This window comes from Megalopta genalis, chromosome 7 (assembly GCF_051020955.1).
Source record: "Megalopta genalis isolate 19385.01 chromosome 7, iyMegGena1_principal, whole genome shotgun sequence".
Taxonomy (NCBI): Eukaryota; Metazoa; Arthropoda; class Insecta; order Hymenoptera; family Halictidae; genus Megalopta; species Megalopta genalis.
In genome coordinates this window covers 14,635,092-14,662,052 of record NC_135019.1, presented here as the reverse complement: position 1 = coordinate 14,662,052, position 26,961 = coordinate 14,635,092, and the positions used below count along the sequence as shown (strand labels likewise).

The following is a 26,961-nucleotide window of genomic DNA, read 5'->3' as shown; positions in this document are numbered from 1 at the left end:
TGATATTTTTCAGAAAAACGCTGTTCAACATTATTTTAGAACGTCTGAAGAATATTTACTAATTTTTAATTTAATTTAGTTACTAATCGAGCCGATTCCAGTGAAGATTAACAATAAAAAAATTCCGGCAAACTCACGCAAAAGATATTTTTGTTTCGATAATTCCGTATCCAAACAGAATTCAACAGACGATTCGCGATGCTAATTTTATAATAAATCGCGTCAAAGAACACGAGGGATATATTTATTTAAGAATTGTGAAGAATATCATTAATAGTAAATTTACTCATTTCGACGAGGATGCATTTGCTGCTTGGAAATTTCGGTCACAATTCACGTTGTCGATGCACTGACCTCGCACAGTGTTAAGTAGATACCATTACGGTTAAAACATTTTCTGCCCATTTTTATACTTAGTAACATAAAATGAATCAAATCAAACGCTTTCGCAAGGACGTGTAATCTTTTCCGCTGAAAATAAGACTTCCTTTATCTCAGGCGCTCCGCTCCAAAAATATGCCGGAGTTGCTGGTAGGCAGTACTCGAGAAACGCGCGGAAGCGCTCTAAGGGTTAAATACTTTTTTCTTCGATAGGTAAATATCCAAAGTCACCGGTTCGGGTAGATCTATGAAATCGTTCGCTTCATTACTTATTGACCGCGTGTTTTGCGGAAATAATGGTAATACAATACGCAAAATCATGATCTAATTGGATTTAATCGTACACTTAATTCGATCGTTTCCTTTTTTGCACGCAACTCGGATAAAAGACTAGTGCATATAAATGTGAAATATTCGAGTGATGTATCGATTTGGAACAACGCGGTTTAGACGGTTGCAGGCAGCGGAGGAGGGTAACAACAAAACCAGACCACGAAGAACCTGACCGCAAGAACCGCCGCTCCATCCGCTGGCACACCGCGGCCCTGAATTCACTTTGAGGATCGTCTCGTACATTTTCCCTGCACCGTTCCGGGTCGCTCTATTTACCCATATACCGTGTTATTCGCGCGTCACAATTTTATTTACGTTCCGGCTTGGAGCGTGCGCGAACCTCCTGCCGTTTCGTTCAGATTTGCATGCGAACTTGAACGTTACGTAGGAATTCCAAGGCCGTACGTCCTTTCCCTCGATGCCCGCGAACGCGAACGCGAACTCGAACGCGATTCCAGTGCTCCCCTCGACTTCCCAGAGAGAGGTTAAACAAAGCCGGATCACCGGCCCCCTCTCTCTCTTTCTCTCTCTCTCTCTCTCTCTCTCTCTCTCTTCCACTCTCGTAATCGCACCGAATACACGCGAAACAGGAAGCAACGAGAACAACAAAGCCTAGGAAAAATCAAATCGGTCCGACAAACGTGAAATCTGTTGGAACAGTTCAGCGATTCCGACATCGACGAGTCAAATTCAAGTTGAGTGTATATAATTAGAATTCGATCAACTATATCCAATATTTTACTACGTTTATTATCTTTATGATGCTTTCGGTATTATTGATTGTACAAGTTAATAAAGATTGCAGCTACCGCTTTAGGCAAATTACCGATCTATTGGAAGAACCACTGCACCTCAAAATATTCGAGCAAACTACAGTAATGTTTCTCTAATTGACGCCCAGATTGCGCACAAAAATGGACAGTTTGGGAAGAGAGGAGAGCCTTGCGGTTTACTTTTATAGTTATAAATTGTCCACAATTCTAAAAACGAGCCGCAAGGCTCGAATAATCGTATCTCCTCTTCCCAAATTTAGTGGACAATCTGAGCGTCAGTAAGGGAGACATTACCGTAGTTTAACTTTTCATTGTACACCAGGTATCTTGATTCATTGTGAAAGCACGGGATTGGTTCTTTCCCTCGTTTAAAACGTTATTCGTTGATTTTCAATACGCGATACACAGATTAATTAGACTATGGATCTTTCTACAAAATATAAAAATGTTTCGCATCAACTGCAAGATACCGAAACCAAAGTAGCATTTGTTTCTCTTTTAGTAAAAATCTTTCTACTGTTTTTTCACACTTCTCGCGCTCGCTTCTGCCGTAATCGTGAAAATGCGACGATCGAAGGACCGAATCGTAAAGATTCGTGGAGCAGGAATCGGGATGAAAATGAAAGCGAGTCCACGAATGCTTGGACATTGGATAAAACGCAGGAAAACGGACCGAATGGGCGCGATGTAACCGGATTATATCTCGTCGGTTTATCAAGTTCCCATTCGGCCGAAAAAAAAGTCCGAAGTCTGGAGTGGTGCGAGGGCAAGTGACTCATGCCGTGATCCCGAATGACTGAGCCCCGTGATCGAGCAATTACTTACGACCGCAAAAATTCTGAGCGGTGTTACATATGCCACGCGTTCTCCTGATAACGTTTAAGCTGATTTGAACTATTGAATGCAGGCTGGTCCCGTAGGTATCGGGGTCTCCTTTGTTAACCTTTCATTATTATGCATGGAAAATCGACGGTTCGACGGTGGGGGAGAACATACGACTTCCAGGAGCATATTAATTGTTCCGCGGGGACACTACTTATCTGCGAGAAATTAACGAGAACTGCCAGCCGGGAGATTTGCGGTCACGGCTGCGACCGAGTCAATTAGACACGTTTCAAAAGTCGCTTTCGATTGCGCAGAATATCGACGGCTATTTTCCCGGGATTTTTGCCGGCTCGCTAAATTCGCTGTTACCGGCAACCCAATTAGCTATCTCGAACGGCGTACCGGATCGAAGCAATTCTTCAAGAAAAAAGAAAAATTAACAGTTTGTTAAATCAGCGATCGAATAATTCGCGCCGGCTTTGAGAATGCCGTTTCCAACCGAATATTCTGAAGCAAATCGGAGAGCCTTCGATCTCGCAAGATCAGCATCAACGTCGATAGAAGATTATCTATTTTACTCTCGCTGTGGAGAGTGTCCTGCGTAGGCGTGGTTTTGTTGCTCTCACTTTCAATGGAGATAGGCAGTGCCACATATGCTCACCTTTGATCTATTCGACACTGGTAAGAGTACCTTCTTTTTTTTTGTCTTCAAATACTCGGCGCACACAATTTCTCTTTTCTATGAAACGCCATTATAAGAAGTGAAAGAAACGATTTTATCATTGTTATCGGTATGTTGCAGTTGATAATTCCTAATCTCAATAATCGTAATCTCAATAATCTCAATACAGTAATGTCTCTCTAATTGACGCTCAGATTGTCAAAAAAAAATGGACAATTTTGGAAGAGGAGATACCATTGGGTTGGCAACTAAGCAATTGCCGATTTCAGTTATAGATGTCTCTCACTCCCGTTTTTATGATATCCGTAAATGTTATATTATAAAATTATTATTATTATTATTATTATTATTATTATTATTATTATTATTATCATTATGTTATTTTTTATTATCCGTGAATGTTAGCAACTGGACAAATTGAATGCAGCGGTCAAGGAAAAGCGACCAGAATTGGTCAATCGTAAAGGTGTCATTTTCCACCAGGACAATGCTAGGCCGCACACGTTTTTGTCCACTCGGCAAAAATTGATGGATATTGGTTGGGAATTGATGTTACACCCACCATATAGCCCTGATCTCGCGCTCATCGGATTACCACTTATTTCGATCCCTGGACAACTTCCTTCGTGGTAAAACTTTTAACGATGATGACGCTGTAAAATCTCACTTAACTCAGTTTTTGACCGCAAAGAATCAGACTTTCTACGAGCGTGGAATTTTCAAGTTGTCAGAAAGATGGCAGAAGGTCATCGAACAAAATGGAAAATACATTTCAGATTAAACTTCATTCCAAGTAAAAAAAAATTTTTTTATTTCATTGAACAAATCGGCGATTACTTAGTTGCCAGTTCAAGTCTTGCGGCCCGTTTTTATAATTGTTGACAATTCGTAACTATGAAATTGAACCGCAAGGATCGAATAATCGTATCTCCTCTTCCCAAATTGTCCATTTTTGTGGATAATCTGGGCGTCAGTTAGGGAAACATGACCGTAATCTCAAACCATAATAAATCGTAATCTCAGAAAACCCGAAACACGTCGTAAGGCCGGCGTTTTGCACGAATCCCCAGAGAACGTGTTCAATATCGCGCCTCGACAAGGCGCGATTTGACTCTAATAGCGTATCTGGTCCACCACGAAGATTGAATTCGAATAGCATGACTTCACTGTTCTGCAATATTTACGCTAACCAGACCCGCCGCGGCTGCTGCTGCTCGTAACATCCCGCGCATGTACATATCTCTTCGAGGTTACCTCTTCTGCATACGGACAACGTAGCTGTTATTGCGTTCAATACCGCAATTTCATAAAGAACGAATCCGTTAGTGTACACGGCAATCAAGCAGCCGCGTGCGAGATCGTACCGCCGTGCCATGACCGCGCGATGTAAAAACCGGCGGGGCTCCCTGCGGTATACGTTGTAATTGGCCCGTATGAAACATTGTTGTTTCTTTATCGTAATTTTACGCGTGCAATTAGCAGCAAATCGACGCGCTCGAATTGCGCGTGGATTATTTAGTGGTAAAAACGATACTGGTTCATTTATGTAGCCGTAATTTCGAGTGGCCTAATGAATGCGTGACTCAGCGCCGCGACTGGCCGCCTCGTGTAAATTACATCTGAACGTTAGATCGTGTTTAAGTAGCGCTGTAAATGATACCGACCGGTCGCGGAACGCGAGTCGCGATGCAACTTTGTACAAACTGTTCTTTTATTGCTTCTCTTAGACTGCTGCTGCTGCTGCTGCCGCTGTTCCGCTGCATCGCGGTTTGTTATAGTAATGCACACTGCCGCCCATAAATTCCGAATGAACTACCAGCTGAATAGAAACGATCTTTGTGTACTCACTCCGTAATTATGGTCTACCGATTTCGTGGCGCAGTCGTTTCGTACTGCTGTACACGAAACTATTAACTTAACAGTACATACTCTGTTTTAATCGAATATTTATACCGGATCGCGTTTTAAGCAATTTTCTGATTTTGACACCGGACTTGTGATTACTCTTGCAGATTTCTCGGATGTCTTATTTGCACTGTTGTGAATTCTTCGTTATAAAAATGACTGTAGTTTGTCATGTAGATCTTTGTGCAAAAAAAATTATATACATCAATTACTTTAATTGCATCAATTGCAAATGAATTGAATACTTTCTTCTATTTTCAATCGTTTACACAAGTAATAATAACAATAATGATTCTTTTACTCTTCGAACCTACTGCAAATAACGAGATACAGATAATCCTGACTGCTGTTACCTAAACAAAGGTGAACGATAGAAAAAGAAGGTTCGCTAAACCAGCTGCCCGTAAAAACTGCACCTACAAAAAAATGGTGTTCTGCGTAGGATGCGCGAACCTAGCCATATTTTAGCATAAAATATGACACGGTTTGATAGCGTATTGTGACCTAAAATCTCTTGGGAAGGGCAGCTGTCAGTGAAAAGGCACAGATAATTTACATTAATCCTCCATAAGCCGAGTCGTAAACAGAAGTTCGAAGAAAACAGGACATCCCGGGAATCGGTAAACCAGCATTTTCGTCGAAGATTGATGACGGAGGAGACGTGTCTACCGGATTTTCGGAGAACCATCGATCGTTAAAAACCGATGACCACGAGGCTCGCGTAGAACCGTACGAAGGCTTCCAGAGATGTTATTCGCATTATACATATTTTCATCGTTCTTCGACTACCATATGAATAACACATCACGTGTTTTCCTGTGAAGATGTATGTTCAAAACTTACATATTCGCATAAAATTATAATTCGCCGATTCACGCTTGTCTGAAAACACCCGCGTGGAAGAAAACACGCGGTGGAAAAAAACGCGCGGCTTTTCCAAAATGTTTCGCAAGGATTTTCACTGATTTTCATTTACAAATTATGTATTGTCCATTGCCAATAGTACAAGCAAAATTTACACAAATCGTTGTTGTATCTGGCTTCCGTGAAAATTAATAAACTATGGCAATACATTGAATTTTCCAGACGGAAACAATGGAACGGAATTAGGACGTTCAGTGTGCAAAGTAATATTTTAATTCGCGGTCGAAGTGGAAACATTATTCGCTAATTTGTTTTTTACGGTCGGGAATAACATAACTACACGTAACACATAAATATAATGTGCACTGTTAGGTTCAATACTTCGTCGGGTCTTTTCATATTTTCCTTGAGAAATGATATTTCCGACGCTACTGACGTTTTCGAATTTGACCGGAAGGAGAAATGATAAACGCGCAACTTGGAATAGAAATCGTGACACACCGATGAGAACGGTTCCACTGTTACTTCCAAGAAATCTAAGTTACATCAACGCCAGCATACTTTCGAATTCTGTACGTAATCGTTGCAGGATTTGATACTGGCTTAACAATATCAAATGTCACACGGTTACGTTACTTTTCAAAAGCGCGAATCAAGCATAAGCGCATAAACCAACTGCGAAAACGACGACGGTCTTGTGATACTTTTTCTTAGAACGACGTCTACGAGTACGCGTGTACGAAAGTACAGCGAATTCTCCCCAATTGTCCATCAACTTGTAAATAAAAATTAACAATTCGGGAAGAGGAGATACGATTATTCGAGTCTCGCGCCTCGTTTTTATAGTTGTTGACAATCGGCAACAACTACAGTAATGTCTCCCTAATTGACGCTCAGATTGTCTACAAAAATGGACAATTTAGGTAGAGAAGATACGATTATTCGAGCATTTTGGCTCGTTTTTATATTTATTGGCAATTAATATAACTATAAAAACTATAATATATAATAACAATATATATATATAATAATAATAATTATATTATATATATAATATATAATAACTATAATATATAATAATAAAACTATAATATATAATAACTATAAAAACGAGCTGCAAGGCTCGAACAATGGTATCGCCTCTTCCCAAACTGTCCATTTTTGTGGACAATCTGAGCGTCAGTAAGGGAGACATTACTGTATACGGCTTACAAGCTGATGGACAATTGGGGAGAATTTACTGTATATGTGTTAGAAGAGAGATTTTGCGGGGAATCGATTTGAAAACAGAATATGGAAACAAGCGAGGTATGCTACTGGCTCCACCTAGGCTCACCTGTTGCATTTAGGGCCATGAGGATGTGTGGCTAGTTTGTTGCGACTTCTCACAGGTAGCGTGTGAATGCGTTTCAAAAATTCAATGACATTCTTGAATTATTAAATGCGGAGGAATTTCATTAAAATCAGTTTATTATCAGGAAATAGGAAGCATCGTTGACTGTCCATGTACTTACATGTACAAAGCTCGTAGAAAACAATTGTACCTGGGTGATTAGTACGAAGAGGCGAAAATTAAAGTAAAATATAATTTCGAACGATAATGGCAAAATTCAATAACGAATTGAAAACAACGTAAAATAATTGGCAGAAATACTGTGAATACTAGAAACTTCTACAGAAATCAAAAATGGAATATCTGCACTAAAATCTGTCCATCAGAGGACAAATGAACTAACGTTTTGTAAGATCATTTGAATAAAAATCACTAATTTCGCACAGTACAATTGTACACATTTCTAAAACTGTTGAGAGAGAGAGAGAGAGAGAGAGAGAGAGAGAGAGAGAGAGAGCAACGTCTGTCTTTACGCTGATGCGACAACAGGAAAACCTAAATATTAATGATTACGTCAATTTCGTCATTCCATTTGAAAATATGAAATGACGAACTTACGGCTAATTGCTCGTTGAAACGAAAAGGAAGAAATGAAATTGTTTCTATAGTCTTTCTATAGCGAAAGATTTTATTTCGACAATGTATAATCGATTCTAATGAAACGATAGGCGGCCGATTTGACACCGGTGGGTACCGATTGAACTCGATCGTATCAACCAGAGGGACGCATCGCCGCATAAATCGCTTTTTGGAGTGACGGCCGGCGCCGTTAGATAAAATCTTTTCGGATGCAAAATGAGCAAACGAAGAGTTAGAATGCGGCGCCTGAGCGCGACACAACAGTAGGGGAGGAGGGCGGAATGTTGGAATACGGAATGACATCCGGCTGGATGACTCGAGACTCGAGGGGGTTCCTGGTATCTTGAAACTCTTTAGAATTCTCTTCGGTGGCCCGAGCCGAGCGAGCTCGGCTCCGAACAGAGATTCTTTCCGTGTACGTGATCTATGCCATTTTATCGAGCCGCGGATGTCGATGCTCCGCGCCGCGCGGCCTGCTCAACCTAAACTCGTAGAATTTTCTAGCCGGATCTCTCGTCAATTCTCGCGAATTCTGCGCGACGAACAACCATTTTTATATCCGTCGATCGAAAAACTCTACGTCGTTAAAATCGATTCGACTCGTCTTGCGACTTCGATTTCTCTTGGCTCCTATTTAAGCCGTCATTCAAAATTGTCGCATCAAGTACCGATTATTATTGCTTGGTAAAAATAGATTGATCTCTGCGAATTGAAACGTAGAAGGGTGCAGCTGCCGCGACACTACAAATGCCATCTGGAAGTTAACGATACACCTACACGTTGGAAACCTCGGTTAATCCGGTCTGGTTTTAATCGGCGCAATTAATAAACTGTTACGCTCCTCGAACTGCGCCGGGATAATTACATTCAATGAATACGTACTTCAACTTCGAATTCCCTGTAATACCATTTAGTATCGTGTCTCGTCATCCAATCGGTTCGTTTCGAATCGAATTAAATATACAGGGTGTCTCAAAAATGTCTCGTAATCCGGAAATGGAGGGTTCCTGAGATCATTTGAAGCAACTTTCTCCTTAGCGAAGATGCAAACCGCGGCTTCGTTTACGAGTTATCAACGAAAATCGGTGACCAATGAGAGGCGAGATCAGCTGCCGCGAGGTGGCCGAGCCAACGACGCCAGCGGTCTTGGCGCTGGTTGGCTGGGCCGCCTCGCGTCAGCAGAGCACGCTTCTTATTGGTTGGCGTTTTTCATGAATAACTCGTAAACGAAACCGCGGTTTACATTTTCGCTAAGGAAAAAATTACTTCAAATAACGTAAGGAATCCACCATTTCCGGATTACGAGACATTTTTGGGACACCCTGTAGAAACGTTACAAGCGTTTCTCTTGTATTCCTCGCAGAAGAGACCTTCTCATAAGAGAAGAAAGTTGCTTCTGGTTCTAAATTTAATAAAGTGCACTGCTAGAATTTGCATACAGGCTCGTAATCGATTTGCAACGTTCGAATGCCGTTTCGTGGAAATTCTGTGGTTCGAAATTCCGCGGCTCGACATTCTGTGTGCTCGAAATTCAGGAAGAACGGATATCAAAGCTGCGCCTAATTACGCGATAATATCCCAATATGATACGGGCGACGCAGCAATCGCAATAAAGTTGGCTGTCCACAGTCCAGCTGAACGGAACTGCCGCGGCACGGCCATAGTTAATTGCATTGAAGCGCTGCGGTCATAATATAACATAACAGCAGCGGCCGCAACGAGTTCGCGTCGATCCGATGGCGGCCACGTTCTCGCAATCGGTTCCCATAATCCGGCCTCGTTCGACGGCTTAAAATTTCAATCAGCCGTCGAGACGTCGGCCTACGAATTTATTCCGTGCTCGAATCCGTCCGCGTGCACGCCGTACGCGTACGCGTACGGGTACGCGTTCCCGAGATCGGAAGATAGCTATGCAGATAGAGGGTTCCCGCGCGAGAACTGCAGTCAGCATTTGCGTTTACGTTTACGTTTACGCTTCAGGTCGCCGCGTTCCGTTCTGATTATTATCCGCAACCTCGAGAGCGGACCATCGTGCTCGGAACGGCGCGTTCGGTGTCGCGGGTGTCGGCTGTATTTACGTTAAAACGGAATCGTAAATAACCGCGCGCGTTTCGACCGAAAACGTTCCGCTCGAACTCGTCACGGACATCCGATTTTTGACAATTTGCTTCGACGTCCGAGCTCGGAACGGCTGGCACGTCGGGGACCGTTGCAACAGGGAAATTGGACTGCGGATTTTTACGCGTTTATGGAGCGCGTGATTTCCTGAAATGCGGCAGAACGTGTCAACACATTTTCTCGTTAAATTAAGTAACAAACTATATTATCTTTGATTCTTTACGAAATAAATGGAAAATCTGCGTTATAATCTGTCTGTCAGAGGACGAATTTACTGGCGTTTCATAAAATCATTTGAATACAAATATTTCACACGGTACAATTGTATACATTTTTTTAATTACTGAGAGAGAACAACGTCTGTTTTTACGCTGATGTGGCAACAGGTAAACCTAAATATTAATGGTTACTTCGATTTCGTGATTCCATTTGAAAATGTGCGATAACGTATCGAACTTGAGGCCTAATTGCTCGATAAATTGAAAAGGAAGAAATGAAATTGATTCTATAACAGTGTTCACCGGTGATCGAGCGTAGAATAAATTAAGTAACAAACTATATTATCTTTGATTCTTTACGAAATAAATGGAAAATCTGCTTCATAATCTGTCTGTCAGAGGACGAATTTACTGACGTTTCATAAAATCGTTTGAATAAAAAAATTTCACACGGTACAATTGTGTACATTTCTAAAATTATTGAGAGAGCACAACGTCTGTTTTTACGCTGATGTGGCAACAGGTAAACCTAAATATTAATGGTTACTTCGATTTCGTGATTCCATTTGAAAATGTGCGATAACGTATCAAACTTGAGGCCTAATTGCTCGATAAATTGAAAAGGAAGAAATGAAATTGATTCTATAACGGTGTCCACCGGTGATCGAGCGCAGAATAATCTGGATCAACTGTTCGATACAATTGCCAAGAAACTATAATATTGTCGTTCGAAATTCAGTACAATCCTTGCAGAAATGAAACAATTCCGTGAAGCAAATTTTCGTCCCCATATCCGAACAGTTTTATAACATTAAGGAAACCTTTCTTCGGATCGGCCACGAAAGGTGGACACTTTGTGGTGCATAGAATGCAAATGTGCGGCCACGCGAGTCGCCATGATAATAAAAGAATCGTGCATGGATAAATTTTCGAACAGGTTGCAGTTTGCATCGGTAACGTTCGCAGTTTGCATCGAATATCGAGACTCGGGCACAGTTCAGAGGCGTACGATAAATTTCTAATAAATGGATTAGTATGCGTCGTTGTAAAAACAAGAGCCGATTCGAGAGCGTTGGCATTGCTGAATTCAGTCTTCGATCTGTAACACGAACACCGGAAATTCACTTGGATTGCTTCGATTTCCACATATTTAGCAGTCTTGTTCGGATTGCGCTCAGTTATCGTGGAAATTCTGATTTGCTGGAGATATTTGAGTGCGTCAATTAAATTCACGTAGTCAATGTAAATAATTATTGAATACAATGAAGAACTTTATTACTGATTAACTAAATTTTTTCTTATACTTTAAGTAGCCGTTATTTTACCTTTACAAAATGGATCGATATTGTGCTGTGGATCGAATTAGAGGCTGTGGATTTTATACATCTGTGAAAATAATCGTATAGCAGCGATGTAATCGAGAGTATTTAAGAATATTGAACAAGGAAGTACGTTCAAAAACTCTTTTTCATTTAACTATTGTTTTATAGAATCGATGCAGGCAACTTTGATTTTGTACAAAGGTCCAGTGTTCATCGTTGCCATAAAAATACAACAATATCTTACGTTAACAATCAAAAATTCTGAAGACGCGGAATTAATCGTATTTTCTACAATACCGGTTAAAAAATATTGCCAATCATGCAGTATTTTCTCGGAAACGTTTCCCCGCGCCGTCAGTATCAAATTATGAAGTTAAGTGTCCCCGTTATGAAGACGTTCGTTACAGGAAGCAACGAAGAGCTGAAAAAGACATCATTTGGTAATGTAGTCGCCGGGGGTCAAACGATTTACAGCAACATTCTCGAAGGAACGCGTGTACCAAGCGGAGAGATGTACTATTCATGTATAACTAAATTATGCGGCGGTTACCGTGGCCTATGTAACCACCTCTCGTTTCGACTATTGCCAATCGATTTACACATTTCATGGAAAGCATTGGTTCGTCGACGTTTGTACACGACATCGCATAACCGATGGATCATCGTAAATCGGCTGGACAAGTGACAAACGGAATGTCACAGCTGTGGGAAATAAGTAAAAGTAGTACGTTGTATTTCTAGCTATACCTATTAAGCATGGTTATCCTTTTTTATATGCGTGGCGACCTAATTCCCAAAACTATTGTATTTAACATTGTAAACTTTGTGTTGTGAATATATTCACCTATCGAATCTCTCGAAGCACTACAAGAACGAGAGAGACTCGTGACGAGGATTTCGTGTACTGGTTTATTAAACATGAATGTTATTAATTTCTCCTTGAAAAATTGATCTTCACGAAAATTGACTCTTCTATTGTCAAAATTCTAGGAATCAAAGAAAATGAAGAAGGGGTCAAGAATTAAAAAGTGCAATGCGAAGTCCTATGAGAAAATTGTTATAGTCCTTACGCGACGAGAAGACGCTTTTGTGTTTACATCCCCACTCCCCATTTACTAACTATCCCCACTCGCTAGTGACCACCGCCGAACTTCGTTATCGTATTCGGCAGTGGGACAACTAGTAAACGTAAGAATGTAAACACAGAGACGCCTTTTGTGAGAACTATAGCTACTTGCAATTGGCTAAATAGGAAGATCAACCTTGCCATCGAAGAAACAGCTTGAAAAACATCCAAGACTGGGCCCATGTTTGAAACATCCATTCAAACTCTAAGTTTTTAGCACTGTGTGTAAATTGTTATAGTCCTTACGCGACGAGAAGACGCTTTTGTGTTTACATCCCCCCTCCCCACTTACTAGTCGCTACTGACCACCGCCGAACTTCGTTATCGTATTCGGCAGTGGGCAGCTAGTAAACGCAAGAATGTAAACACAAAGACGCCTTGTGTGAGAACTATAGCTACTTGCAATTAGCTGAATAGGAAGATCAACCTTGCCACCGAAGAAACAGCTTCGGAAACATATAAAAATATAACTGACACCTACTAGGGATTTGACCGACGATGGTAAGCAAAGAACGAAGAGTAGAATTTTGCTTCCATGAAGAAATTCGAGCGCGTTACGAGCTTTGTACCTGTTACATTCGAGACTTGCTATCGTGCCAGACACCTCGGACAATAAACTATGCATTTATACATAGCCTGAATATTTCGCGCGATACGAGGGCCATTTGCATGCCGCAGAACATCGAAAGAAAATTCCATCGAGGAGACAGCGCATAGGGCAGTAAAAAGTGAGATCACTTTCGGCGACCGACTGACTCACCTGGCACAGGTGAACGTCACGGAAGCCGGAGCGGAGCGGCGCGGCGCGGCTCGGCTCGGCTCGCAACGAGCTGTCGCTGTCGATCGTCAACCACAGGCATTTCCCCGCGACATACGATCATTAAGCAATAATCCCGAGCCAGTGATCGGGGTTCCGAGCAATCTGTTACACAGTTTCTCCCTCCCACGTGGTTTCCAGCCGGCGGGTAGTTCAGTTGCATTTATGGAGGCGTGAATTGCGTAGGAATAATAGAAGCCGATCGCGATCGCGCCGTAACACACCGCGCCGGCATTCCTCCGCTGGACAATCTTTGAGCCAACGTTGACATTGTTTGGCCAACGATTGCGCCAGTCACCGCTTAATTAATTTGCCGGAGACAACATTTCAAGCCGCAATGCCGGATTCTTGACACTTGCCGCGTGCGCTCGCTCGACGCGTTGCCGATCGATTATTCTCGACGCTGTTCTGCTTCTGGTTTACTCTGTCGACGAATGCTGCTACTCCGATCGTTTCGAATGTTTAAATCTCATTTGTAATTCTGCAATGGATACTGATTTCGAGAATCTGCTGTTATCGCGCGACGCAGTTGAATAGCTCACGAAATGATCCTGTCGAATTTAGTCTATTGTTATCTCGGCGATAAAAGTAATACGATGCAGATAGACACAGAGATTATTAATTGAATGTTGTATTTTCACAAGAAATTAGTCATTCATTAGAATGCACGCTGTTTCAAAAACGTTAGATTTATGAAGTATTTCTATGAATCGCGTTGTGATGTACAGGGTGTCCCAAAAATGTCTCGCAATCCGAAAGTAGGAGATTCCTGAGGTCATTTGAAGCAACTTGTTCCTTAGCGAAAATGCAATCCGCGGCTTCGTTTACGAGTTATTAACGAAAAACAGTGACCAATCAGAGGCGAGATCATTTGGCGCTAGACGGCTAAGCCAATGAGCGGAACTGCGCTCCGTGCACTCGTTGGCTCGGCCGCCGCGCGCCAGCCGAGCTCGCCTCTTATTGGTCAGTGTTTTTCGTTAATAACTCGTTAACGATGCCTCGGAGAACATTTTGGTAAAGGAGAAAGTTACTTCAAATGATCTCAGGAACCCTACTTTTCTCAGAAATACCATAATTTTCGGACATCCTACATAATGCCTTAATGCTGGGATTCGACCGCTCGACTGCTGGCGCCGTTGGCTCGGCCACCTCGCAGCAGCTGATCTCGCCTCTCATTGGTCACTGTTTTTCGTTAATAACTCGTTAATGGTGCCTCGGAGAAAATTTTTGTAAAGAAGAAAGTTGCTTCAAATGACCTCAGGAATCTCTCATTTCCGGATTGCGAGACATTTTCGGGACACCCTGTATATCCTACTAAACCTTGAAAAAAATTACCTGAACCTGAAAAAAAATTAATGAACCTTAGAAATAAGGAAGGTTACCAACTCCTAGTTAATGTATTTAAAATTAACAAAATTAGCAAAATCGAAGACGAACCGTGGCACGTGCGAGGACGACCTCGACGAGACAGCTACCGATACCGAAATGTTCTTTGAAGAAGAAAGCAAAGCGACACTCGCGGCCGGATCGATGGGAACGTTTAATCGGCAATCGCAACAGGAACCCTCGACTGGAAGGACGTCTGGCAAATGGTTAATGTCGTCGAACAGTTTCGCCAAGGCAGCTCGATTATTCGTTGTAAAATTAGCTTCGCCGTGGCCCGAAAATATTTATAACGGTGATAGCATCGACAAGTGGATCGATCCAGTTCTGGAGAGCTCTATCGTGGAACGACCCTACCGTCGAAAATACCGCGTCTTCCGAGAGATTTGGTCAAGGCTACACCGAGTCAAGTAGTTCCCGTATAGAGATCGGCGTTGAAACGCGTCGTATCGCGTTTTTCGACGGACGGAGACGATCGAACGCGGTTCTTGGTCCCGGCAGGACCGTTCTCGAGGCTCCGAGCGCTCTCTCGGTTGTTCCGGGGTAAGGGGGGTCAGCAGGGAGGAAGGGTGAAAGGCCAGAAACGGTCGCGAATAAAAATGACTCGTGTGGTCCGTGGTCCCTCGCCAGTGGCCCTCGAGAGCCGGGAGTCGGGAGTGGAGTGTTTCTCGTTGCTCGGCGAGGCAACGATCCTCCGGTTCGCACGATCGCCGGAAAGAGCAAAAAGTCCGTGTGTCACTGCGCACAAAAAAAGTTATGGCCCGAGGACAGAAACGTGTCATCTGCTTCTCAGCTTGCCGTTGATCGCGCGGACATTGTTCACTTTTTTTCCCCCGGAGTGACGCAAAACGCGCGTGTTTTTCTAGCCGCGGTATGGCCGAGGCTCTGCGAGCGCAGCATGTGCTGCGCGTCTTTTCCGGCTAACCGACCCGGCTGAATTAATTGCTTCGCGGGTAATTCGTTAAACGGTTACGCTGAACAGACGGAATTAAGAAGTTAGCTGGTAAACGTTAGCTGGTAAATACGTCTTAAGGAAATAGCCGTTCGCTTCAGACCGCGGGAAACGCGGTATTTTATTTGATTCTATTTGTTCTATGCGATAAAAAGACATTAAATGATATTTATTTTATACCTATTTTTATCTTTCGCGGGCTATGAAGCTGGAACAGAAATTATCTTGATTTATCCTGTTTTTTTAACCTTAACCCCTTCACGACTAAGGGATTGTCGTATTTAATTATTGGTTATTTTTGCCGGCACACAACATGCAAAACGCGGAAGAAATAAAAAGATCTTTGCTTCGCAATCAAATGAAATTGCTTCGCAGAATATCATAATTATCACATCATTTTGTATAGTAATATAGTAATATAGTAATAATTTAAGTAATATAGTTTGTATTATTTTAGTTAACATTTTGTTATATAATAAACCAATAAATAAAAGACATCGCATGATAAGCCTAACCATAATTTGTGTTACCTTTAATAGTCCATTGGGAAAAGTATTTTCCATAAAATTCCAAGAAAACTACGCATTGTTATGTAGTTTTTTTATGATGTTTATTTATTTTACGGCTAAAAACAAACTAAATTAAACAATTACATACTAATATTTACTCTTAGCAACTTTATGGTCCAAACCACGCGTTGTCATAATCTCGTCAATTTAAAAAATTTTAAACATTTGCAAAATCGAATGTTCAATCTCTGAACGAAATTACCCCCTCCAAAAGGAATCTCTTTATACAAACTCGGAATTTCGTGAAGCAATTTTGAAAAAACAGATGTTAACTGGAAGCGAATTTCTTCTTCCAACAATGCTAATAAATGAACAATAAAATAACGATATCCTTAGACTCTTCTGCAATATTTTATGCTCGATGTACAGTAATGTATCTCCAATTGACGCTCAGATTGTCCACAAAAATGGACAATTTTGGAAGACGAGATACGATTTGTTCGAGCCTTGCGGCTCGTTTTTTGTGGTTATCGATTTGTCAACAACTATAAAAACGAACTGCAAGGTTCGAATAATCGTGTCTCCTCTTCTCAAATTGTCCATTTTTCTGCACAATCTGAGCGTCAATTAGGGAGACATTACCGTATTTTGCGTTCTATTCGAAGAATCTATCTTGAACGATTTAAAAAGACGGTTGTTCCTAAGAGAGTATCGGGCACCGTAATTTTATAATGGTTCCCACAGCCAGTTAACACGTTCCGTGCCACGTGTACCATCGATGGTACACGCTTGCATGTTTACTTAGTGAACTGAACAAATTGTTTACAAGAAATTTAGAACCGAAGAATCAATTTCCACCGCAAGAATGGGCGTTGATAAGTTTTTGTTACGTTGTTATGTGTACGAGAATTAATAATTGCACGTAATACATCAAGTTTTAGTAAAATATCAAAGTGTGAAGATTCGAGTAAAAAAAGCTCGGCACGGAACGTGTTAACTAACAATATGGGCCGAGCCCGCGTCAAACAGAAGAAATATTGACTTCAATGGGAATTATCAGCTCCTATTATACAGTGCAGGATTGCGCAACAGTAAGCGGATCCCGCAATGAGGTAATACCGCGGCGACCGGCGAAGTGGGAGACACACAGTCGAAAACAAAGTAACGTGTTTTCGCACGCAGCGAGTTGTGTTGTCCCTTAATTAATTGCCCCGCCAAAGCGACCAGTTAACGAACTAATTAAAATGATTAATGGCCGTGCGAGTGCCGAAGCTTGCGCGACTCGAACGCTTCTGAATGATACGAGCTTCGCCCGAAGCTGGCAGACAATTAATTAATGAAAGTAATTCGCCGGGCAGAATTAATCGGTCGAATGAATTGGCCGGCGACCGTTGGCCGTTCTTGGAGCGTTGCTTCGGGCCTGACAACAAGGTCGGCCACCAAGGCCGAGCTCTGAAAACTTCCAAAGCGTAAACGTAAGCGCGAGCGTAAACAGGATATTCGTCGCGACTCGCGAGGAGGATCGATCGCGGCGTATCCACTTCGACGAAAACCCATCGGCGTCTATCTGCACAGAATCCAAAGTTCGGTTCGATCGAGAAAACTCGTTCCACGTGTGCCGAATATAGAGTCAATCTCTCCTTGTTTATTTGCGTTTCGAAGACATCCGGTTTTCAGTGTATTTCGACTATTTCCAGACCGCTCGGACAGCGGATTTTCGAGGAGCGCGCTCTGATCGGGCGATAAACGGAAATCGGGCCAGCCAAAACACGTTTGTTGTTTCAATTAGCCGACGACGCACGTTGTCCGAAATTTTATGATACACGTATACAATTGAATTAGATTTTAACTTAAGCAAAGATTTGCTTGTTATTCCGGCATCGATTAATTTCATGAATTCGCTTTTGCAGTAGAAAAATGCTACCGCTATTGCATCGTACAATATATAAATAAAAACACATTTACAATATAAATAAGAAACTGTGTAAAGTCCAATACGCGAGCTAAAATCTTCGATCGAAGGAAATCTTTATTTATTTTCTGTATCTTAGAATTAATGGAGAAAACTGTTGCTCGAAGATCGCAGTCAAAGCGTCGAACGAGAAACCCGCCGCTTAGCTCTTGCTAGCCGAATGAAGAAAGCGACAACGATTAGCGTAGACTATGCGGAACGTATTAAGTAACCGTACGGCAACGCGTAGGTATCGCGAAACGAGCAAAACGAGCCCGCGATCATTGTTGCGATCGGCGCGGCGGCCGCTCTGAACGTGAATGGGTTCCGGACGCTTTGCCGAACGTTCTAACGAGGCCGTGCAACGGAACAAAAGAAACAACGAATCCGGACCATATGGAAAATTCTGAGTCACGTAACACCGTTGGAAGTGGTGGGAGGATGACAGACTGTTTCCGCGTCGCGTCGACACGTTTTTAGAACCGCGATTCCGGCCGCGCGCCGGCACCGACGCCGACGCCGACACGTTCGGCCTGTTCGCGGATCGGAATCCTCTGTTTGCGCGGCGCAAATATCGGGCCGATGCTCGCGCTGCACCGACATGCACCAGTGCATCGCATCGCATCGGCGATGCGGTCGGTATATACGCCGCTTAGACGGGAACATCGACGCACCGACACGCTCCGCAAGAAATAATTGCGCCGGGAATCCTGTGTACGCGGCTACGTACAAGCTTTTGACTAGCGAATCAGAACCGGTCGCGTTCCCATTCTTTTTGTCCATTCTGCCGCGCACGAACCACCAGAACCATTTAATTCCACGGTCCACGAAACTGGAACAGGTGCACTAATTTAGGCACCGGCTGCAGCCACCGCGAGGAGCGGCCGCTTCGGTGACCGACAGGTTCCGCTTCGATAACGCGTCGATCCGAAAAAAGTTCCTAACTAGACTGGAGACCGTTAAAAAATTCCTTAGACGGGCCAAACGCTTAACGATACCTTCTAGAAATGCGCTGTGTTAAGACTGAATTTTAAATTGCGTAATTTCTACCGTAGTGAAAGTCCTCGGATTCTGTCGCGAAGAAAAGTTTCAGAAAATCATTCGATATTTCCATCGGAACGTCTATCAAACGTAGGTACATCACTGGTTCTGCATTCCAAATTAATCCTGCAATCCGACATCGTATTTACGTTTCTGCAAATCGAATTAACACGTCGAATGCCACGGGGGCCACCGGTGACCGGCGCGCCCAAATCGATAGAAATATATATAATTTCAAACAAATGTCAATATCTAAAATTTGGTATTATTACCATCGTCGATTCAAACAGTGACCCCTGTCGCAATTAACATGTCAAACATGGTTATACACAGTAACTTATCTATTGCAGATAATATTTCAACGTTATATGTATCACATAAAAGAAAATTCATCGTGGCGCCACGGACAATTTCTGTAAAACCGGCGTGGCATTCAACGTGTTAAATTTAATACAAGTTCGTGAAAAGAATACAAATTTTATTAGAAACAGTTGATTTTCATTGATCTTCGATATTTACTTATAATATTTTATAGAATATATATAGAATTCTATATATATTTTATAGAATATATAGAATTTATATATATATATATATATATATATATATATATATATTATTATTATATTATATTATATATTATATTATAATTATTATATTATATTATAATTATTATATTATATTATATATTATATTATTATTATTATATTATATTATATATTATATTATTATTATTATATATTATTATATACTATATAAATATTATTATATAAATATATATAGAGAATTTTATTACAAGCAGTTACCAATAAATGAAGCAGCCCCGCAAAAGGATTAATTAAGATCTACGAAAGGCTGAATTTCGAGTGCAAAGCCTGCAGTTAGGTGCAGAGATTTTTCTACAGAACGAAAGAATTCATTTGGTAAACATTCAAAATGTCGGACTCCAAGATTCTCTTGCCCTCCCTTCGAAATTGCCGGTACCTTAATGAACGAAGAATTACGTTTCGAATTAACGAGTTCCGAGAAAAAAGCAGGTAACAAATTCGACCGGGGTGTGGTGTCGAAAGCCGAAAGGGGAAAGTGAAATCTGGCCAACGTAACGAACTCGGGTGTCACTCGTGCCGGGACTTAGTGCTCAGTCCCGTAGTCGGGGTCTCTAACAGATGGATCGCGCGCGCGCGCGCACGCGGTAGGCAAAGACAGAATTTCAAAGAAGAAAAGACGCGGAGAGATGAAGAAGGCGAAGACGAAGGCGAAGGCGAAGGCAACGCACGAAAGGTGGACCAGGCGGTCACGGGCCACGGATGAAACGTGTTTTGGAATCTTGCGCAGCGATCGTAGCGTCATGTTCAATTTGTTGTGCGTGCGCTCGGCCCGCTTGGATCGCGCCAACTGTTCCCGACCGAAGGATCGATCGCGTTCACGATCGATCAAACAATGCAAAGTACTGCACTGTTCGAAAAAAATTGTGTGTCGCACGAATCGCCTTAATGTGCGCCAACGTATCCAAAACTAGGCACTGACGTAACAACGCGATAATGTTTTCGGTCACTTTTGACTCGTTCTCGAATCGAATTTTGACTAATTAACACGTCCCGTGCCACGTGTACCATCGATGGTACACGCTTGCATGTTTACTTAGTGAACTGAACAAATTGTTTACAAGAAATTTAGAACCGAAGAATCAATTTCCACCGCAAGAATGGGCGTTGATAAGTTTTTGTTACGTTGTTATGTGTACGAGAATTAATAATTGCACGTAATACATCAAGTTTTAGTAAAATATCAAAGTGTGAAGATTCGAGTAAAAAAAGCTCGGCACGGAACGTGTTAATCGTCGGCAATTGTGTTCACAATCAGCGTACGCTGGGAAGAAGAATTTTTCGATCGAGACGAAACGTAATACGAGATGAATAATCGAGCACTTACGTTGACTTTGGCGAGGTACAGCTCCAGCTCCTTGTAAGGATCCATCTCCGGTTTACTCTCACTCAAAACTTTGCCACTCTCATCATCACTTTCCACTATTTTCAACTGATTCACTGTTTTCGAGGCGGCGATGCTCGGCACGACACTTCCTTTCGAGGCATCGACCTGCAGCCCACCGGTGTCTCGCATGGTCTCCATGCTCTGCCGTCACCTTGACCTTACGCGCATTTTCTTGTGCACCTGTAACAGAAGTAACGCACTACGTTCAGTGTGAGTCAGCAACCGGCGGCGATCAAACTAATGAAATAAGTATTCGAGAGGCGCCGACAACGACTCGCTAATTCCTTGACCCGTGACATCGCATTCTTTATCGACGTTGCATCAGTTTAACAGCAGAGTTTCAGCCGATTTTGCTTGGGTCGTGTCGCTGTTACTTCCATCCACAGTAATGTCTCCTTAACTGACGCTCGGATTGTGCATAAAAATGGACAATTTGGGAAGAGGAGATACGATTGTTCGATCCTTGATATAACCTTGACAATTCGTAACTATAAAAACGAACCGCAGCGATCGAATAATCGTATCTCCGCTTTCTAAATTCTCCATTTTTGTGGACATTTGTGTACTTTGTTTTATATATTTTTCGTGTATTTCCGTTCCGCGAGCGGCTAGACGAAACAATTTCGATCGTGATTCAACTTCCCGACAAAATTACAACGAAATTATTACCATATCTATCGACACAAAAACGTTTCTATGGACTTCTGCAGTTTTTTTTTTGTAAAATGGACAACATGAAATCAAATATTAATATTGTGGAAGGCTAAATAATTTCCTAAATTGCTTGTTCGGAAATGAGGATAAGCACAGTATTTGAACTGTGCCTGGAATCGTTCGTTTCTGCGTGAATGCGTTGCAATTTGATGTAATTGTTAAAAATGTGGGACAATGTGTAGTCAACTTAAAATATGAAGCACATGAACGAGTGGAAATAGTTATTAAATAGTTATTAAATAGTTATTAAATAGTTATAAATAGTTATTAAATAGTTATTAAATAGTTATTAAGAATTATTAAATAGTTATAAATAGTTATTAAATAGTTATTAAGAATTATTAAATAGTTATAAATAGTTATTAAATAGTTATTAAGAATTATTAAATAGTTATTAAATAGTTATTAAGAATTATTAAATAGTTATAAATAGTTATTAAATAGTTATTAAGAATTATGAAATAGTTATAAATAGTTATTAAATAGTTATTAAGAATTATTAAATAGTTATAAATAGTTATTAAATAGTTATTAAGAATTATTAAATAGTTATAAATAGTTATTAAATAGTTATTAAGAATTATTAAATAGTTATAAATAGTTATTAAATAGTTATTAAGAATTATTAAATAGTTATAAATAGTTATTAAATACTTATTAAGAATTATGAAATAGTTATAAATAGTTATTAAATAGTTATTAAGAATTATTAAATAGTTATAAATAGTTATTAAATAGTTATAAATAGGAATTTGCGTGCAATTATTTTTTCGGAAGCGTACGAGGTAAATTGACATAGAGAACAGGCACGTGAATTGGCGGGGACAGTGTGAAATTGACGCGATGGGCGGATCCGATCGAATTCATTTCAAACAAATTAGTAGTTCCAGTCGTACCAAATTAGTCGTTATCGTGCCCGAGAGATCGAAGCCACGAAGATTCTTAATCAACGCATGATTTATGTGTTTAGCAGATCGTAAAAGGCTGTCCCTCCTCGGCCGGTATTTGTTCTTGAAAAAGGGCCGTAATTAATACTATTATCGCGAGGATACAAATTAGCGTTTCGGACGACGAAGGAGGAGAACAAAAGGAAAGCCGCGGGGATACCTACGGGCAAAGGGATTATAATTAGCCCTAGTGTGACTCACTATCCACATCTACATCCACGTCGCTGTGCCGCGCGTATAATCCCGGCTTGTCAAACACTTGAAAAGGGTAAAATGGCCACCTGCGCTGTTATGATTGCATTTCGCTAAATTTAGCAGAAACATTCGGCGTTAGTCACTGCGGCTAATTATATTTCGCAGATTAGTTCTCCCAGCGAACTGCGAGACCCGCGTCGCGCCGGTACTTCGGACCCATTTTCCCATCCTGATCGTTGCTTGACCACGCCTGGTCGCGTGTGATCGCATGTGATCAAGCTTGATTAGGTTCAACCAAGCTTGAACCCGTTGAAACCGAATGTTATCGAATCGAAGTCGATTTTGTACGAATCGCGATTTCTTTCGTTCCTTTCAGAACGAGTCTAATCGAAAGCGATAGCGACGCACAGAGCAATTTCAGAAGTAAAATTCCAGAAGTAAAAGGATCGTGTTTGAATTTTCGTATAATCGTCTTTTCAACTCTTTCATTCAGCTTTTTTGGACGCCCACAACGGTGCTTATTAGCAGCGTTACCTTGCGTATTAAATTTCTTCGCGATATAATGAATAGTGGATCTGCTTCTGTTTACAAATTGTGCGATTTCGCTGTATGATTTGCCTTCTTTATACCACTTCACTATTAATTCTCTTATCGATTTGCACGTTTCGGATTTCTTGCGATTCATTTTGTTGTATTATTAATAATGAAAATTGCGACAGAAATTTTGAACACTGATTCCCTTGGACTAACTGCTAGTGAACTGAGCAATGTTTGTTTACATTCTGCGATCTTTTCGGAAATTCTTAATTGTCAGAGTCGAATACTTTTGTGAGCCATTTCTAGTACGTGTATACAATAAATGTACTGTAAAAACGCTACATATTGTTGAATTATTTTCTAATTTTGCTCACGCAGTTTCAAGACCCATTCCCTGTTATATTGAGTTGGCAACTAAGTAATTGCCGATTTCAGTTATAGATGTCTCTCACTCCCATTTTTATGATATCCGTAAATGTTATATTATAAAATTATTATTATTATTATGTTATTTTTTATTATCCGTGAATGTTAGCAACTGGACAAATTGAATGCAGCGGTCAAGGAAAAGCGACCAGAATTGGTCAATCGTAAAGGTGTCATTTTCCATCAGGACAATGCTAGGCCGCACACGTCTTTGTCCACTCGGCAAAAATTGATGGATATTGGTTGGGAATCGATGTTACACCCACCATATAGTCCTGATCTCGCGCCATCGGATTACCACTTATTTCGATCCCTGAACAACTCCCTTCGTGGTAAAACTTTTAACGATGATGACGCTGTAAAATCTCACTTAACTCAGTTTTTGGCCGAAAAGGATCAGACTTTCTACGAGCGTGGAATTTTCGAGTTGTCAGAGAGATGGCAAAAGGTCATCGAACAAAATGGAAAATACATTACAGATTAAACTTCGTTCCAAGTAAAAAAAATTGTTTATTTCATTGAACAAATCGGCAATGATTTAGTTGCCAACCCAATATGTGTCATATTATATCAAATGCTCGAGTTTAACACATATATTTTATTAATTGAATGTTAGAAACGTGAGCGTTCGAACACTTTCGTGTATGAGTGTATGTTGTAAATAATCAATGTAAACTAAACAGTGATATGAAGGTAGAAAGTTCGAGGACCTCGATGTCAGTCGTGAGCGAGCGAAATATTTCTAGAACGAGCGGCGACCGTTGAAAATAAAGTTTCGTAACCGCGTTAAATTGACCCGTGCAGTGCACAAGGGTTAACCCGAGCGGCATTGTCCCCCCGTGAAATGTCTTTCTTCGTGGTTTATCGGTTTCTTCGTGGTAGCGCTCGCATGAGAACGCTCCTCCGTGAATGGGACAACGTTTTCTCAAGTTCTGCGACTATTTCAAAGTTCAGCGGGCCAACAGGTTTCTATCATAGTAGCTGGATCACGATCTGGGCGATCTACCGCGAGATCGTGTATCGATTGTGCCGAGTCAAGTGGGATACTTATAGGACATGATACGATTGCCGTTTCATTCAGCGGGCTCGCCAACAATAAAGTCATGCATGAGAACACGAGCTGGTCTCGCGAGGCGCAGACATAATATTAGAAAATCGCCGGATGTCTGATCGCGGTAACCTGTTGCCGTTGAATGAGTCAGGTGATTTCACAGGTGAACGATGATGCTCGATAGAACGGCGATTTTCAGGCGGTTTTGCCAGCAGCCGGCCAACCAAGCGGTTCGAACGATTCGAATGATTCGCGTCGTTCGTAATCGTGGAAAACGCTCGACGGAATGTTTATTCGGCGTCCGCGAAAATTAACACTATGCCGTCCGGTGGCACCACGCTGGTGCCATTCTCAAAAACTGAAATAACATTTGAACTATATTTCTTGGGTGTTAGAAGGCGGCAAACTAACTATAGCACTGTGCTTATTTAACTAAGAATTAAGTACGAAAATTCTTGGATGACATATCTTTATTTTAGGAATTTATATTATCGCCATCTTCGAAATTTCTTTTTTAACCCTTTGCACTCGAATGGCGACTCTGAGGCGCCACTAGAAATTGGTATACTATTTTTCAAAATCATTCTGAGAGCATCAGACTCGTTTATATATTTAAAAAACTATTAAAATTGCATTGCACTTGCTGCAATAGGCTCAATTTCATATGCATAAATCGCAATAAATTATATAAAATAGAAATACTGTAGATCAGAAATCATGTTTTGGATTTCGAATTCAAACAGCTTCGACTGCAAAGGGTTAAATCTAACATTTCGAAGTTATTTTGCCGGCGTCGAATAAAAGAATCATATCTCAGATCTGCGGACGGCATAGTGTTAACGATTAGGCTTCGAATCATTGTGCAAGACGAAAATGTTGCTCATCGCCCGCCAAGATGCGGTAGCTGCATACAATTTTCGTTCTTTCGTTCATCGTTCGAATAATTCGAAAGAAAACCGTATCGATATTTGTTGAATTCATTTGATCTTCGCACTGATTGAAATTGAACATGTTCAATTTTGTCGGAATTGCATGAACGGCTGTATTTTTCGCATCGTGTTACACGTCGCGTTACACGTATTTATAAAATTGCGGGTAGAGTTAATAAAGATACAACGAGTCGACGAAGTTGTTCCTGCTGGCCGCGTGGTTCTTAAAGGTGAACGTAGGAAGTAAATGAAACTGTAAAGTTATTCGTATCGGACATTTCCACCGACTTGATAAATGTATCGCTGTACTTCGCCGCCGTACCGTGAAATTAATTGATCGACTTTTTAAATCGGATCTCGCCGGTCCGAACGGTGATAATAATGATAAAAATAATAATAATAATAATAATGATAATAATAACACGGTTAGAAAGTAGTAATCCGTAAAGACAAAATGTCGGCCGACGCAGCGCGGACGATGAAGCCCGATAGTGTCTTGACAATTGAGACATTGAAAAACGGAAAATCCGCAGAGTTAATTACAAAGCTGCGCGAGCACGTGGAAACGGTGCTGGCTGTTGCTGCAGCTCGGCGTTCGAATCAATTTCGCAAATCCTGCGATTAGCCACGCGTCCGCGGTGTATATCTGTCAGTCGGCCCGCGACGGCGACGCTTGCTTGTTAGCTATCTCTGACGGCGGTATACGAGATCGGTATTTAATTAATTTTTACGCAATAGTCAAAACACACGTCCGACCGCCGCTGCTCGCTGGTCTTATAGACCAGTTTCCCGATCGACGTTGATTTATTAGCGGGAATACGATTAGCGTGTCACTCTTAAATCCATGCAAGCTTATGGGTCGCTCCTAAACTTTGTGATCAAACGTTATCGATGTATTTTATTGCTCGTGCTTCGGAGTGCCTGTTACGTAACCGTTGCGCCGAGTAACAAAGAACGGTCGTGAGCTCGTTTCGCGTAGAAAAGTTCTGCAAAATATC

At 41.3% G+C, this 26,961-nt stretch overlaps 1 protein-coding gene across 2 annotated transcripts in view; it reads right to left on the bottom strand.

Moving 5' to 3' along the window:
* Positions 1-26,961, bottom strand: part of cv-c (RhoGTPase activating protein) — a 550,236-nt gene that overhangs the window by 483,221 nt on the left and 40,054 nt on the right. For both annotated transcript variants that reach the window (XM_033472618.2, XM_076523451.1), the window contains exon 2: positions 21,105-21,344. In XM_033472618.2, the coding sequence (XP_033328509.2) occupies positions 21,105-21,302 (198 nt within the window). In that variant the 5' untranslated portion in view covers positions 21,303-21,344. The remainder of the gene's footprint in view (positions 1-21,104; positions 21,345-26,961) is intronic.